This window comes from Borostomias antarcticus (assembly GCF_949987555.1).
Source record: "Borostomias antarcticus genome assembly, chromosome: 21".
Classification (NCBI taxonomy): Eukaryota; Metazoa; Chordata; class Actinopteri; order Stomiiformes; family Stomiidae; genus Borostomias; species Borostomias antarcticus.
The window spans coordinates 5378990-5396489 of NC_140254.1; the positions used below are offsets into that span (position 1 = coordinate 5378990).

A 17500-nucleotide genomic window follows, 5' to 3' on the forward strand; every position below is an offset into this window, starting at 1 on the left:
ATAGATAGATAGAGGATGAATATTTAAAAAGGAGATACATTTATGTTTCCAAATTATCCAAACAAAATCACTGCAGTGGCTTTTTCTTCCGAGGACTATACTCCCACAGAGATCATGCAGAGGAGTTGGTCTTGTACTTCAATACAACTCAGTTCTCTGTTTAGGGGTCACACACTGAGTGTGTGGGGACTGACCTTCATTTGATTTGCTCTCTTTACTTTCACCCCTGGATACACATCCTGGACTGCAGTGTTTTGGTTCCACATGAGGGTGTGTTGGGGCTAGGCAGTTGGGTTCTTTGGCTCTGTATGTGTGGTGCCTTCGTGATTACAACGCACGCACACACACACACACACACACTCTCTCTCTCTCTCTCGCACACACACACACACACCTAAAAACATTCATACCCACCCACAGACCCACACATTACCGACAGACCGACACTCACACATAGAAAAACACACACCCACATACACAGACACGCACACACACATCTTCTGTCAGGCCGTTCCAGGAGCATGGCTTGTTACATCATCCTGAGGGGAGTTTATCAGTGCCTGATCTGCTGCGGCTGGAAGACTGTCAAAGGCTGTTTTGTCTTCTGTCCGCCCAGAACTCCCTGAACCTGGATTACCTTTCAGCCTCGGATACTCCTTCACGCCGTCCAAAATGTGCGGCCTTCATCACGGACGGCCTGCCATCGCAGCGAGGAAGTGCTTTACAGACAGCTAATTCAGCCAGGGCAAGACAAGCAGCGCTCCAGATGGTCCAGCCCTTCCTTGACGTGCGCATGACAGCTCGAAGAAAGAAAGCACACAGGAAGAATGGCTGGGCGGTAGGTAGCCCAGTGGTTACAGAGCATCTGACTAGTGATAAAAAAGTTTCTGGTTCGAGGCCAGGCCACATCAGCAGTTGTGCCCTTGGAGCACAAGGTACTTAACCCCAACGCTAGCTCAAAACATTGTCAACTCGCTTTGGATAAAAGCCTCTGCTTAGCTGAGTCGGTGATAGAGGCGGTGATATTAAATGGGTAATGTGTAATTGTTCAGTGACGAATGGAAATGTTGATGGCTGCCAACGAGTGCGCCAAGATCCTCTGTAGATCCCTCGCCTCCTCATCAGAACACACTGTAGCAGACCTCCTCCTCCTCCACGTCCACCTCCTCATCAGGGCACACTGTAGCAGACAGCCTGCGGGGAGGGATCTAGTCTTCTCCTCCGGTGGCTCAGAGGACAAGGAGAGGGCCGAGGAGATGAGGAAGGAAGGTGTAAGGGCAGAGGAGAGGAACAGGGATAATGCGAGACATGGAAGTACGGAGTTTTGAGATCCAGCCCTGTGTTCCGCCCGGGCGCAGTGTAGAGCTGGCAAACCCTGAGCTCCTGGCGCCACTCCCAGCCCGCCCCTCTCCTCCACTACCACTAATTAGACGCCCCCCCCCCTCCCTTGACTAATTGGCCGATAAAAAATGAGGATGGCCTCTTCACCCAGTCTGAGTGTTGTGCCACAAAATGGCAGCTGTGTGGATTGTAGAGGCTTATGAGGCGTGATGACACCCAGACAGGGAGGCCTGGAGTTATTAATCTCTGTCATTAGGCCCCCGGGTAACTTATTGGGCGGGACAAGGTGAGGACTTGTTGACTTCCTTGTCTCCTCACCTGCCCGGCGGTTTCACATCTGCATGCTAATTTCAGTAACAGTTGCAGACCTGCACTTCCACCCACTCTTGGCTATAATGATTCTCCTCTTCTGCATGTGGACAAATGTACCCACAGGGGTAGGCCTATCAAGTCAGAAATACTGCAATTTAATTTATTCAGTCGAGAGCAATTGATTTTTGTTTATACTGCCACACAAGCCTGTTCAACTAGCTCTTTATGACTGAATTCTATTTAAAATGGGCTACAGTGATTCTCATATATTTCTGTTCTCAGACAGGCTTACTTTTCTTTGCCCCTAAAAAGTAACTAGAATAAATATATCATTTTGGTGTCGGGGAGATTTCAGTTGAAGCTGTGTAGCTGAAGACACCTTAGTGGTCATCATACAGTTTTAAAACAGCTATTACATGCCTATAAACTATTTATTTCGCTATTTTTGTAAGGAAGGCTGTGTTAGAGAGCTCTGGTTGTGAATGGGTGCATTTATAAGCACCGCCTCTTCCGGCCTCAGAAGAGACCAATGAGCGGCGCCGATACACACTGATGGGACGTCGCGTCAGCTGCCATCGTGTCGGGATTGGAATGTTACAGAGTAACAATCGGAACAACTGAGCATTTGGTAATTGGACACTAGGATCAAGGAATTCCTCCGTTTCAACATTTTCAATGTATCGGAGAAGTCACAATATAGCTGCGCGTTCTGACTAAGGCTGTTGTGCCGATTTCTGATTTTCTCTCAGGCCCTATCTTCAACGATGAGATTATTTTATTCTTGCGCGTGTGGGGATCTATCGGGAGGTTATAAATAAGAGAAATGCAGGGATTCGTGCGGCTACAGTTGTACTGATGAACTGCTCCTGCTCTGCGAAGCTCTCCGCTCTCCCCACCAATGGAACCATGGAGTGATAAAGCGCGAAGAACCATTCCAATTTACTCCGAGACATCTGGATAACAACGTCTCCACACCGACGGCTTTCTACTCCGGTCAACCACTTTACATCCATACCGTGGGGTACCTATTTAGTGTTCGCCGAGGCAGAGAGACTCATGAACCTCTCTGCTTGTACTCTACGGGGGAGAGTTTCTATTGAGAGCTTTCGGACCGCTATTACAGACTGATCTACCCGAGCGCATTTTCCATTTGAATAGGCTACGGACGGACGGAATAAAGCGCAGAGGGACAGAGAGCTTGTATCTGATTTGTGTATAGTTGGAGAGATCACGCAGAAGGTAAGCTATAGCTACGCAACCTCTGAATTGTGAAATGGTCAAAGATAGACGGGGGAGCGAGCAAATACATGTAAAATCGCCCACATGCGCTGGATCAATCGCTGGATAGGGGAACGGAATACGAAGACGGGGAAAGACGCGAGTTCGAAATCCTTGCAGGCTGGAAGATGGCGGAGCGGTGTAGTTGGAGGTGGTGAGAGCCTAACTTTGGGCCACTTTAAATTTATTTGTAAACAACTTGACCCTATTCGTAGGACACATGCAGGCCAAAAAACGATATTTAATCCTGCTCTCCGCCGGTGCATGTCTAGTTCTACTGTTCTATTTTGGAGGGGTCCAACTTCCAGCCACGGGCAGGAACCGGCATGACCGCAGCCGCAATGGATATCGCCCTGATCAGCCGTGGCCACACTTCTCCGACCCGTTACAACCTTTCCTGCCGTGGGATCAAACGGACACAGAGGAGTACAACATTCACATATCGCCCAGGCAGAAGAGGGACGTTAACACAAGTGTTTACAAAGGCAAACGATGCCGCATGGATTCGTGCTTTGATTTCTCTCAATGTAAAAAGAACGGTTTCAAAGTGTACGTCTACCCCCAGCAGAAGGGGGAGAAAATCTCAGAAAGTTACCAGAATATTTTATCGACCATAGAGGGGTCCAGGTTCTACACATCTGACCCGGGACAGGCTTGTCTGTTCGTCCTGAGCTTGGACACTCTGGACCGGGACCAGCTCTCACCACAGTACGTGCACAATCTCAAAACTAAGGTCCAGAACCTGCCCCTGTGGAACAACGGTAGAAACCACCTCATATTTAACCTCTACTCGGGGACATGGCCGGACTACACGGAAGACCTTGGCTTCGACATAGGACAGGCTATGCTGGCGAAAGCCAGCATCAGCACCGAGAACTTCAGACCCAACTTCGACGTGTCCATCCCCCTGTTTTCAAAGGAGCACCCGCGGACCGGCGGAGAGAGGGGCTTCCTTAAGTACAACTCAATTCCACCTTTCAGGAAGTATGTGCTGGTGTTTAAGGGGAAGCGGTACCTGACAGGTATCGGTTCAGACACGAGGAATGCCTTATACCATGTCCATAATGCGGAAGACGTGGTGCTCCTCACGACCTGCAAGCACGGCAAGGACTGGCAGAAGCACAAGGACGCGCGCTGTGACCGAGACAACGCGGAGTATGACAAGTGAGTCGTGACTCATTTGGGTCACTCAAACTTTGTGTAAAAAGTTGTTTTGTGCATTTGTGATGTCAGCTTAGAAGTGTTACAGTATGTCCTGACATATTAGTATCGACGTGGTAGGCTACTCTCCCAAAATAAGAGCCCCGGGCCTCCTCCACGGCCTCCTCCACGGTGTCCATGGAGGCGGTTATCAGCTTTGCGTGCAGATTGTGAACTCGTTTCAAAGCTCTCGGTGACTGAATTGGGCTCTGATCCCTCTCTCCTAACCCCGCTCTCTTTCAAGCGTGAACGGAGAGCACTCTCCTGCCAGTCAATTACCTACGGGTTTACGTAAATCAGCCCGGTCAACCCCCCCCCCCTCCTCACGGAGGAATTCAGCCCACTTCACACAGATATTGCAGCCGAACGAGGATGCGCACGGACATGTTTGATTTGCTTTATAGGCCTACTTACTTGGTGGTGATTGAGCTCGCCATGAATATGGACTGGTCTTATGGTAGCCTACCGCTCCAAGCTTGTGGCCATACCGTCATACCGTCAAGTTCGAAACTGACGGCGAAAAATCAGTTGCATCCACTCGAAATAAGGTATGAGTATGGTATTAAGTTATACCAAACTCAAAATTAACATGGAAATATTAATTCGCCATTAATGTGAGAAGATGCCGGATTCATTAATGGTGAATTATATTATGATGACACGCAGTTTGGCAACGAGACAGTTTTCATGCCGAGTCAAACTGCGAAGACCTCCGTTCATGTCAGGGCGTGGAGGTACTTGTCAGTCCAAACCCACTCAGTATTGTCATGTTTGATACAGAGCTTGGTCCGTCAGTCAGTTTACACAGAGCTCTGCCAAGTTCAGTTCCTTCCCAGTGAGTGACAGGTGAGCTTGATTTGGGCAGGGCTGTGTCTACTTTAGGATTCAATACTGTAAATCCTCGGTAAACTTCGAGGCAGGGTGAGGACCCAGCCCAGCCATTCCTCACACTGTTATCGATGATGAGTGTAAAGGGATGACGAATGCATTAAACATGTGCCATGTCCTGTCAATCAGTGGTTCGGAGAAGTGAGTGGGCAGGTCCGGGAAGCTTTGATCAGATAAGGGTTGAATATCAAAGTCTGTTTTTGGTTCCACCTGTACACTTCCTTGGTCTCACAGGGTGTTGAATGAGAAAGGGGAATGTGCGTGGCTCTGCGTTTAGAGAGTGAGGACGCGAGTAGGGATGCAAGGGATTAAGGAAAGACACTTGAGATTCACCCATGGGTTGGGAGAAAGTCATCCCCAATGAACTTGAATTGAACTAGCACCCGCTGACTTGAACACTATGGAGGACAGACACACACACACACACACATACACGCACAGGCATCCAATGCAAATATGCTGCTTCAACATCCCCACAAGTGAGTGCTTGTCCATTTGCCATCCTCCCTCTATCTCCCCCTGCAATCTGCTCTCTCTCTCTCTCTCTCTCTCTCTCTCTCTCTCTCTCTCTCTCTCTGCTGAGATGGCATGCCTTTGGCTTGGTGTCACCTGGAGAGATGTGTCATCCATTATCTGACATTCCAGTCATCCCTGGAGTCTGGTCAGCTCCCCCCCCCCCCCCCCCCCCCCTTCACTCCCTTCCCCTCGTCTTCTCTCATCTCCCTCCTCTCCCCCCTTCCTCTTCTCCCCCTCCTCCTCTCCTCTCCCCTCAAGCCCCCTCTTCTCCTCCCCCCCTCTCCTCTCCCTCCCCCTCTCCTGTGTAGGGAGAAAGCAATTAGATGGCTGCTGGAAGTACAAGAGAAACCAAGTGGTTGTTTGTCCCAGTACCACATCGGCAAGCAGATTCAATTCCTCCTATTGGTCGCACTGCTATAAATCACGTCGCTCCTAATGCCTGTCACCGCGTTAGGCCACTCCCGCTCGGACGTCAACATGGCGTCACCGTAGGCCCGTGGCCACGGTAGGAAGCAGGAAATGGGACATCTGAGGACGTGACAGTCGCAGCGCCGACCAGGGCGCCGCGTGGCGTTGAGCCCGTATCTCTCTGGCCTGCCTAACGGGAGTTTGGCGAGCGGGCTCCCTCTCCAGTCGACATGCTGGTCTCGCTCCCGGCTCGCTGCGAGCTGCCCAGCGCACGCCAGCGGCATGAATGATCCCCCCCATCTAATACTTAACCAGCGCCGGCCGTTCGTATTGACTTAGTACTTTAGCTACTTTGGCCGGCCACTTTGCCAGCGAACGCTACTCAAGGTCACCCCAGGGACTCATCCTACGAGTGTTTGTGTTTGTGTGTGTGTGTGTGTGTGTGTGAGAGAGAGAGAGAGAGAGATTGTGCGTGGGTCTGTTTGTGTGTGAGAGAGAAAGAGAGAGTACAGTATCCCTTTCTCATTTGAAAGGCCCGGCTGCAATAACAGGAAAGCAATGCTGCATTTCTGCAACTGTGTCATCAGCAGGAATTTTACCACTTGAGAAAATCCTCTTGAAAGCGAGAGGTGGGGACCTGCCACTCTCTTTCTCTCTCTCTCTCTCTCTCTCTCTCTCTCTCCCTCCTTCCTCTCCCTATCAGAGGGATATGGAAACAGTGATGTGGTTTGACTAAGGAGAAGATGGCTCTCGGCCATATTTCCATCTCCCTCTCCTCAGAGCTCTGAGGCAGTTGACATTCTGTTGACACAGCGCCATATATTGGAGACCAAATAACGTGGACGGGCAAACAGAACTCCTCTCCATCTTGTCGCTTCTAAAAACACTATTACGCATACCTTTCCCCATTGTCAACAACTGGCCACTATCGGGGTGAAGATATCGGAGTGTGTCTAAGAGGTGGTGGTAGAATGAGAGATTAACACAAACTAGTCACTTGTGGTCGTGCGGGGCGATGTCACACTCCCTGGGATCCCGTTGTTTGTTTTCTGTAGTCAGATTAATAATTCATGAATTATTCATAAAGGTCATCTCACTTAAACAAAGCAGTGGTCCATGATAGCGTGAATATGCTAATGACGAAAGGTAATTAGCTGGAATGCCGTTTGGCTTAATTAGCGTTGTTTTTCGGTGCGTGTGTGTGTGTGTGAGGCGTCGTGCCCTGCGGTTGTTTTTATCAGTGAATCAATCCCAGTTTAAATCCCCTTTTAATCAATTTGAGAACTAAACTGTTGCTGCGTCTCTCTCTTTTAAATTCTAATTGAGACGAGAAGGATTCAGGGACTTCTTGATTTAACTCCACGGTGTTCTGTCGCCTTGCTATGCCAACAGTGGTTAGTTTGTGTGTGTGTGTGTGTGTGTGTGTGTGTGTGTTAGTCTCAACCCCTGGCCTGAAGTATTGTCTGCTCTCTCCTGATCTGTTAATGTCTTTTGTCACTTCCTTTCGGTGTGTGTATGCGTTTCTGAATGAATGCCTGTGTGAGTATGAGCGTCTGTGCATGTGTTTGTTTGTGTGTGTGTGTGTGAGTGCCCGTGTGTGTGTGTGTGTGTGTGTTGGTGTGGAGGGGGGTCGTGACCCGGCTGTCTGTCCATGCCTGAGTGAAGAAGGCGAGGCTCTACGTGGTGACCCACATTCACAGGGGGATTACCATGGCGATGTGGCCCCTTTGCCAGGAGAGAGAGAGAGAGAGAGAGGGAGGAACTGGAGCGAACGAGTGAGAGAGAGAAGAGGACAAGAGATCTGGGGTCCGGTCAGTCCGTACTCACAGAGAGGCGCGGTCCGGTCACTGCGTCCGCTCCCGAATGCCCATCCAGCCCGGCTGGTTGGTTGGTGGAGAGTAGGGATGAGACGGTATGGATTTTTGCATTACGGTACGGTACGGTATCTAGTTACACGGTACGGTTTACGGTATTTCACAGTATACGGCATTTCACCTCCCCAACACACATAAAAAAAACAAGTATTTACTATTTATTATATATTAATAGCAAGCTTATGTTAAATTACAAAATTAACTGTTGCAAGCAACTTGAAATGTGAAGTTTCAGCAGCACATTATTGTGTAATACCTATATATATATATATATATCTCTGCCGCCCGCTGCGTGCGGCCGCCGGAGGCGCAGCTAAGCTCGGCTCGTACACCTCCCTGGACGTCGGGCGCCCTTTGGGCTTTCACGCACCCGCCACTGTTAATAACAACTCTAGCGGTCGGAATTATTACCAGCCCCATCGATTGTACACCAGTTTCACAGAGAAACGGCGTCCGCAGAGTCTGACTGTAATTGGCTGAAATTAGCTACCCCTCCCCCCCACCCACCCCCGATCCCCCGGTCCGCCGAGGAGAAAGCTGTGGGTTGCCGCGGTGATGAAATTGATGGCGTGTAAAAAGCCACGTCCTGTATTCGGCCCAGACGGCCCCTCTCCTGGGGGAGTCAGCTCTCTGGTTTTCTCACTCTTGTCATTCTGCTCTCCACTCCGCTGTGTGTGTTTGTGTGTGTGTTTGTGTGTGTGTGTGTGTGTGTGTGTGTGTAGGAGAGCAAGAGAGAGGGAGAGTCTGATGTGTGTGTGTGTGTGTGTGACTGACTGACTGTGTGTAAGCACTGCATGTGTGCAGTGTGTGTGTGTGTGTGTGGGGGGGGGGGGTGGTGTTAAGCCCCCCTCCCCAGCCCTCTCTCATGACCGCGGGACCGTGGCCAGAAACGCTGGTCTGGTCACTGTAGGGACCCCAGGGTGCAGAGGCCCCTGAAGAGCACACTAACGTCCTGCTTCCTGGGGCCTCCAGCACAGACCAGCTTCCTGTGTGTGTGTGTGTGTGTGTGTATTAGGGCATATGGGGGTGGAGGTGGGGGGGGTGGTAGGTTTGTAGGTTTACAGCTCCCCAGGTCGGCTCTTTGAGGCCCCTGGAGTGTTTTAACGACGCCTCAGGCGGCTACTTCATTAGGACACGGCGGTCGTTTGCATCAGCCTTCGTCCTCCACACACACACACACACACACACACACACACACACACACACCCACCAACCCCCTTCTTCACTCCTAACCCCCCAGACGAGAGCGAAAACAAACACCTCTCTCTGCTGTGTGGATACTCAAACAGTCATCTGCCGGAGAGAGAGGGGGATGCTGGGGCAATGGTGCAGAGGTGGGGGTGGGGGGGGTCTGTTAAAAAAAGCATTATGTCACTGGAGAATGTGTGTGTGTGTGTGTGTGTGTGTGTGTGTGTGTGTGTGTGTGTGTGTGTGTGTGTGTGTGTGTGTGTGTGTGTGTGTGTGTGCGGGGCGTGCCGCGGAGAGTGCGTTGGCCTGGTGTCGACAGAAAGAGGGTTTTGTTGGAGTGGAGGAGGCAGAGGGAAAAGGGGCTCGTGCTTTACGGCTCAGTTTGACTTCCCTCCAGAGGGCGAGGAGAGGAGAGGAGAGGAGAGGAGAGGAGAGGAGAGGAGAGGAGAGGAGAGGAGAGGAGAGGAGAGGAGAGGAGAGGAGAGGAGAGGAGAGGAGAGGAGAGGGCACCGGAGGAAAGGGGAGGAGAGGAGAGGGAGGCCAGGCTGCCCCCCCCCCCCCCCTCCCCGGGCACTCCGAGGGGCCCTATTGTGCCAGAGTTTGATCTGGTGCTTTAACCGCTGTTGCCTTGTTGACACCCCCCCCCCCCCCCCCCCCCCCCCCAATGACCCCCCTTGCACCCTAAACTCACACACACCCACAGTACACACTTACTCACCCTGGAGGGTCTGAACCTCTCCACCCCCATGCCCCTCTTGAGTTATGTGTGCATACGCGCACGATGGGAGAACATTGCATTAGTTTGGTAGTTTATTATCGGGGCGGCCTGTTCTTGATTTTGTCTCCGGGTTTTCTCCTCTGTTTGGTCACGACTTCTTTCAGGGCCTCGTTTTTAAGTGAGGGAGGAGAGGGGAGTTTGAGAGGGAGGAGAGGAGTTTGAGCTGCTAGAGGGGAATGTGGGACAAAGTGCAGCTGGTGGTGGTACTGTTGGAGAGTGAGAATACGCCCACTTTCTTTCTCTCTCTCTCTGCCCCCCCCCCCCCCTCCCCTTACTTACCCGTTTAAAAAGAGGACAGATTCAAAGCAGGCCTTTTAAAATGATTTTAAAGAGCTTAATCCACACCATACATATGGAAAGTTTCTGGTTCTCGGGAGAGGTATGAAACACTGAGCCAGCTGCCGTGGCACGGGGCCAGCGTTGCTCCACACATGGAAACGTTGCCGGAATGAGAGCGCTCCTTCCATCTTGGATCCTTTGTTGAAATCACCGCACTGTTCCGTGCACTTTCAGCGCATGAGTCAGCGCGGCGGCGGGGGGGGTGGGAGAAAAGAGGAGAAAATAAGTTGACGACCGACTCAAGTTTGCAGCGAGCCCAGCTTTCTCTGAGACCCTCTGAGTTTGCGTGGTTGTCACAGAGCTGAGGGATCGAGGTAACATTTTCAGCGGCTGTATATATGACATACATACATATATATATATATATATATATATATACACACACACACGCCTCGCCTACCCAGGCGTCGATGCCAGTGGTAGGAGGATGAGGAGAGAGAGAGAGGGAGGGAGAGGAGAGGGAGGGAGGGAGAGGAGAGAGAAGGAGAGGAGGGAGAGGGATGGAGGGAGGGAGAGGGAGGGAGAGAGAGGGAGGGAGAGAGGGAGGGAGAGAAGGAGAGGAGAGAGGGATGGAGGGAGGGAGAGGGAGAGAGAGGGAGGGAGAGGAGAGAGAGAGAAGGGGGAGGGAGGGAGGGAGGGAGAGGAGAGGGAGGGAGAGGAGAGAGAAGGAGAGGAGGGAGAGGGATGGAGGGAGGGAGAGGGAGGGAGAGAGAGGGAGGGAGAGGAGAGAGAGAGAAGGAGAGGAGGGAGAGGGATGGAGGGAGGGAGAGAGAGGGAGGGAGAGGAGAGAGAGAAGGAGAGGAGGGAGAGGAGAGAGAGGTGGAAAGTGGAGAGAGCATAGCTGTCAGGGAGCTCTGTGTTGCGCTCCGACATGCTGAACAGAACTTATTTTTCCGGAGAACTTGAAGCGCTCATTTCCCGAGAAAGTTCTGACACAACAGTTCTTTGTTTTCAAAGCATCTGCCTCTTGTTTGCCTTGCCGCTCACTCGCTCGCTAGACGGAGCGCCATTTCTCTCCAAGGTGGATGGGGTGGTGGGCGTTGGCAAGCGAGCGTTGGAGGGCCAATGTAAGAGCGCTAGCCTGGGGTCAAGAGGAGCAGAGCTATCTTTGATTGGTGGGACCGAGGAGGAGGAGAGCAGGAGGTTGAAGCGGTCATCTGCGGGTTGCCAGGTTTGGGGATCAGGCCTGCTTTTTGGCATGAGACCTGTGCTAGCAGTACTCACTCCTGTGACCATGGCTCTCTTTTTTACTCTCTCACTCTTTCTTTTTCTCTCTCTCTCTCTCTTTCACGTTCTGTTAATCTTTCTCTCCTCAATCCCCCACTCCCCCTCTCTCTCTTTCTCTCTCACATGTTCTATTCATTTTTCTTCCCCCTTCTCTCTCTCTTTCTGTCCTGTGCCATTGGTGAAGTTCTCCCCACATCTTGCCTTAACTGTGTGTACGTGTGTGTGTGTGTGTTTCTGTTTCACATGTTCTCCTGTGTGTACGTGTGTGTTTCTGTTTCACATGCTCTCCTGTGTGTACGTGTGTGTGTGTTTCTGTTTCACATGCTCTCCTGTGTGTACGTGTGTGTGTGTTTCTGTTTCACATGCTCTCCTGTGTGTACGTGTGTGTGTGTTTCTGTTTCACATGCTCTCCTGTGTGTACGTGTGTGTGTTTCTGTTTCACATGCTCTCCTGTGTGTACGTGTGTGTGTGTTTCTGTTTCACATGCTCTCCTGTGTGTACGTGTGTGTGTGTGTTTCTGTATCAAATGCTCTCCTGTGTGTACGTGTGTGTGTGTTTCTGTTTCACATGCTCTCCTGTGTGTACGTGTGTGTGTGTGTTTCTGTTTCACATGCTCTCCTGTGTGTACGTGTGTGTGTTTCTGTTTCACATGCTCTCCTGTGTGTACGTGTGTGTGTGTGTTTCTGTTTCACATGCTCTCCTGTGTGTACGTGTGTGTGTGTTTCTGTTTCACATGCTCTCCTGTGTGTACGTGTGTGTGTGTGTTTCTGTATCAAATGCTCTCCTGTGTGTACGTGTGTGTGTGTTTCTGTTTCACATGCTCTCCTGTGTGAACGTGTGTGTGTGTTTCTGTTTCACATGCTCTCCTGTGTGTACGTGTGTGTGTCTTTCTGTTTCACATGCTCTCCTGTGTGTACGTGTGTGTGTTTGTCTTTCACTTACTCTCCCTGTGGGTTGGCAGGCGGAGCGTTTGTATATCCCAAAGCTCTCCCTCTCACTGACGTCTGTCTGTACCACATCGGGAAGGGAGCAGTTAGGCCAGTAGATCATACTGAATGTGAGTTTGGCCCTTAACCCGGGGTGGTTTGATGTGTGGGGTTTGATGTATATTCAACGCCAAGTGTGCTATTGAGGTGAGAGGTCGCACCCCCCCCCCCCCCCCCCCCGCCTCCTTCAACTGTGTGTGTGTGTGTGCGCGTGTGTGCATTAGAAAGCCTGTGTTTTTGTCTGTGGACACTGTGTCTGTGTGTGTGTGTTTGTTTGGAGGTCCAGAGCTCCCGGGGTGTCTGGTGACCCGCGGCGGGGATGCGCTCCCCCGGCTACATGGCCGTCTATAAACACACGCTCTCTCTCTGCGGACGGAGAGAGGGGGGGGGGGGGGGGAGGAAGCAGCCGGCTCCCACGAACCCGCGTCTGGATATGCTGGCTATGTTTGCACTGCAGTCTCAAAACTGCGCCTTGGGAAGGTGATGTCGTTATAGACAGTGTGTGCCAGCTGTCTCTCCCGTGGACGGTTGCGAGCTGAAGGTTTGCTCTCCGTCTGGGTCTCTGCCCGGGCCCTCGGCATCATGTTTGCACAGCGCTCCGGTGACCCGGCGAGTCGGTGTCAGTTCCGCGGAGGGAGTGTGGAAGCACATTCTCATTTTGCCGCCCTCGGACCGTGAGGATGTCTTCTTGGTCTAACGGTAGACATGTGGAAGACCTGTTAAAAAGCACACACCTGTTCAAACAACGACGTGTAAATGTAGTATATGTAGTGAATGTTGTAAATGTAAGTATATTGCTCCCACCCCTCTTCCGACATGAAACACAGGCAGCGTTGTGAATCGCATACTTCCATACTATATAGTATGCCAAAAATTGATGTTGTATTTCCCAATACATAGTATGACACATGCAGTATATTAGGAGGAGGATGTCCTACTACATCCAGTCGTATTTTGCAGTATGCAAGCCAGCACACTTTTCTGGCTATTCTGACCCACAATCCCGTGCGCTGGGGAAATTATGTGCGAGTCGCGCCGGAGGTGTTTTGATGAATCCCAGCTGTACACAAATGTGGCTTTATGGACAGCAACGGATGTGGTAAAATTTCACGCCGCAATGTTACGACAAGGTAGTACAGTATGTTCTAATTGCATGCATACTGCGTGCAAAGTACGTACTTTCTAGGCAGCTGTAGTACGCACTGGTAGTAAAAAGTAGAAGTATGCGATTCGGAAGGCAGCCTCACTCTTATGAAGACTCACGCCAAAAAGCGCTCGTGTTCTTTAACGGTCCACATGGATATGCCAATTCAATTTAAATTTTTATGGAAGAGTGCTTTTGACTTTTTGGGAAATGTATTCATGGGGCCCAGACAAGGAGCGGCTTCCAGATAACGTAACCGCCGACAGCCCAGCAGCGCTCCTGCCCTCTGCCCTCCCATGTGGAAGACCTGGGCTCACTCCCCCTGGCTGATGCTGCTCTGTGCTGCCGTTCCAGTCGTGCTGTGGCAGTTTTCTGGGACGTGTCCTCTATCCAGTCCACTTGTGTCCATTCAGTCCTGCGCGCAGCAAGGCAGCCCTCGGGGTCTCGTCCTATTCGGCGCCACGTTCCTGGGCTCCTGCATTATCCCTTGAGAGAACTTCATTAGAATTTCTTCTTTATGGGGTAAGAAAGCGACCTTAAAGGGCCTGTTCAGGTCCAAGTGAATCTGCTGAGTTTGCCGGTCCGAAGCGGCTTGCGGAACGAATAGATTGTTCGGTTGCTACTACGAGGCGCCGAGATGGGATGAGCTCGAAGGGATATGGCCGTCGCCGGGCATTGTTAGCCTCCGTACGGGGGAGAGTGAATAGCCCCCCGTCTGAAGAAGATGCACTGGTCGGCGTTTTCCCCACCCGGGGGGTTGGGGGTTAGCGTTTAGCCACAGAGGGCAGCGTTAGCATCATTTGCATAATCGCAATACGAGACGTTGGGCTCCCCCTGTACTCTAATGTAGACAGCTTGTATATTTCAAAAGGTCTTTTCCAGTGTTCCCTGTTCAAAATATTCCTATTTATATTCATATTTTTCCGATTGAGTGGCTAGCGAGTAGCGAGGCAGCTTCGGTCTTTGTATTTTAGCAGCTAAACTCTCCTCTTAAGGCCCTCCCTTCAGGCCTCTTGAGGTGGCTTGGAGGGCCCTTGTTCTTCAATGGACCAAGCGGTTAAGGCCCCTCGATCCTTTCAGGAGTGGTCAAGCTACACCTTCCCTTCATAATCCCAGTCATGTTATTCCTTCCCTTCATAATCCCAGTCATGTTATTCCTTCCCTTCATAATCCCAGTCATGTTATACCTTCCCTTCATAATCCCAGTAACATTGACCGAATCACCGGTTTCTGTCCTGGATTAGCCAATAAGGAGCACTCTCTCTTCTCTTTTCCTCTGTGTTCTCTGGGTGTTTGAACTGGGAGTGTCAGTCAGACCGAGATGGTCCTACATATCAAGATATACAGGCGTAAAACAATTGTAGTTCAGAAATGCAATGCAGACTCGACACGGGTAAAGATTACGTGTGTGTGTGTGCGTGCGTGCGTGCGTGCGTGCGTGCGTGCGTGCGTGCGTGCGTGCGTGCGAGAGAGGGAGAGTGTTTCTCCCGTGGCCAAGGGCTCAGATGGGCAGATTGATTGCTTCGGGGTGACGGAGGTTGAGCCTAAAGTGAGTTTTTATTGAAACCCTGACCTGTGCTCCGTGGCGATGGTGAACCACTAGTCTGTGTGTGTGTGTGTGTGTGTGTGTGTGTGTGTGTGTGGTAATGTCTTTTGTCCTGCGCCCGTCTGTGTGCGTGTGAGCGTGCGAGTGGAAGGCTCCGCGTCGAGGTGACCGAGTGACTCACGGCGCCCCGTCAGTCAGACTGGCCCCGCCCCTGACCACCGGCTCAGGTGACTGACAGCACCGGCGATTCCTTATCACCGCCGCCCGCATTCCTCTGTCACTCCCCCGTCACCTCAGCGCGCTCGCCGAGCGCCTCAGCCCGCCGCTACGCCCAACCCCAACCTCCGCCGCCGAACGAAGGAAGCAGGTCTGCCATGACAAGGTGCCGTGACGTGTGCTCCTGCAATGTGTGTGTGTGTGTGTGTGTGTGTGTGTGTGTGTGTGTGTGTGTGTGTGTGTGTGTGCGTGTGTGAGAGACAGAGAGAGAGAGAAAGTGTGAGTGTGTGTGTGAGAGAGAGAGTGTGCGTGCCTGCCTTTCGCTCTCTATTTTCAGATGTGTGTGTGTGTGTGTGTGTGTGTGTGTGTGTACGTGTGTGTGTGCTTTCTCAGTCGCAAAATCCAAGGGAAGCTCTCTCTAGTCTCTTCCCCTCCTGCCACCTGTGTCTCCCTGTCTGGAAGCTTCCAGAAGACAAGGTTAATCACGTATCGGGCTGTTAAACACACACACACACACACACACACACACACACACACACTCAAACACAAGCCATAGCGACCTGCGGATCTTCATTATAGGAAACACACCCAGGGACAGTCCAGGTTCACACTCCTCTAACGATGCCATCAGCAATTTTCTCAGGGCACACACACACACACACACACGCACACACACACGCGCAGGTGTACACAGTGTGTGTATGTGGGACTGGTCTGATGCTGAGCGAGAGCAGGGCTGTCTGTGCTGGCTGGAGCCTGAGGAGAAACGGTTGTGGCAGTAATTTAGCACATGGGTGCTCCCACTGCAGGGGGTTATTGTAGCCGTCACGGTCTGCTACGTCTGCGCACACACACACACACACACACACACACACACACACACACACACACACACACACACACGTAGTCACACTCTAACACACACACTAGGGCTGCATAATATATGGTTTATGCATCGCCATCGCAATGTGCACATGCGCAATAGTCACATCTCAAGGGCCTGCCATGTTGTTCTCTTTTTCCCCTGCTATGTTAACTCAAAACATGTCATGCTACAAACTTTTTGCTCAACTTTTTAATTTTGATGACTGTCAAAAACTAATAGGCGCACACACACACACTACCACCATCTCTTTTCACCCGGACTGGCCTAGACAGGCACTCGTGAACAGCCAAGCAGAGTGAGGAGCAGAACTCTGGTCGCCACACCTCAGCCAGACCCCCTAGACAGACCAGAACAAGGACCCCAGCCTCCCCAAGCAGACCTAGCCTAACCCAGACCCCCTAGACAGACCAGAACAAGGACCCCAGCCTCCCCAAGCAGACCTAGCCTAACCCAGACCCCCTAGACAGACCAGAACAAGTACCCCAGCCTCCCCAAGCAGACCTAGCCTAACCCAGACCCCCTAGACAGACCAGAACAAGGACCCCAGCCTCCCCAAGCAGACCTAGCCTAACCCAGACCCCCTAGACAGACCAGAACAAGTACCCCAGCCTCCCCAAGCAGACCTAGCCTAACCCAGACCCCCTAGACAGACCAGAACAAGGACCCCAGCCTCCCCAAGCAGACCTAGCCTAACCCAGACCCCCTAGACAGACCAGAACAAGGACCCCAGCCTCCCCAAGCAGACCTAGCCTAACCCAGACCCCTAGACAGACCAGAACAAGTACCCCAGCCTCCCCAAGCAGACCTAGCCTAACCCAGACCCCCTAGACAGACCAGAACAAGGACCCCAGCCTCCCCAAGCAGACCTAGCCTAACCCAGACCCCCTAGACAGACCAGAACAAGGACCCCAGCCTCCCCAAGCAGACCTAGCCTAACCCAGACCCCCTAGACAGACCAGAACAAGGACCCCAGCCTCCCCAAGCAGACCGTAGGAGAACAGGGACTGGAACACAAACAAACCACATATGTCTTGGGCCTCAAAACTAAACACTCCACAGCAGAGAGGAAAGAGAGAGAGAGAGAGACGGAGAGAGAGAAGAGTGCATGTGCTTAACTCATAAACCCAGAGTGAGAGACGGATGGAGAGAGAGAGAGAGAGCGAGCGCGACACGGACCACATGAGGAGGTCTTGACCAGAATCTAAACAGGGAACACGTGTTCCGGTGGAACCCCGACAGACCACACGGGCGTCTGTACTGCACGGCACCAGCCTGCCTCGACCACAACACAGGGCCCCCCACACACACACTCACACACACACACACACACACATTCACACGGCAGCCCTCTGTGGCCAGGGCGAGGGCCGACC

General features: G+C 51.8%; 1 protein-coding gene across 1 annotated transcript in view; it reads left to right on the forward strand.

The window, feature by feature from the left end:
• Positions 1-2329: 2329 nt before the first annotated feature.
• ext1b (exostosin glycosyltransferase 1b) overlaps positions 2330-17500 on the forward strand; it is an 81598-nt gene continuing 66427 nt past the window's right edge. The window contains exon 1 of the mRNA XM_084454802.1: positions 2330-4095. Within this exon, the coding sequence (XP_084310928.1) occupies positions 3152-4095 (944 nt within the window). The 5' untranslated portion in view covers positions 2330-3151. The remainder of the gene's footprint in view (positions 4096-17500) is intronic.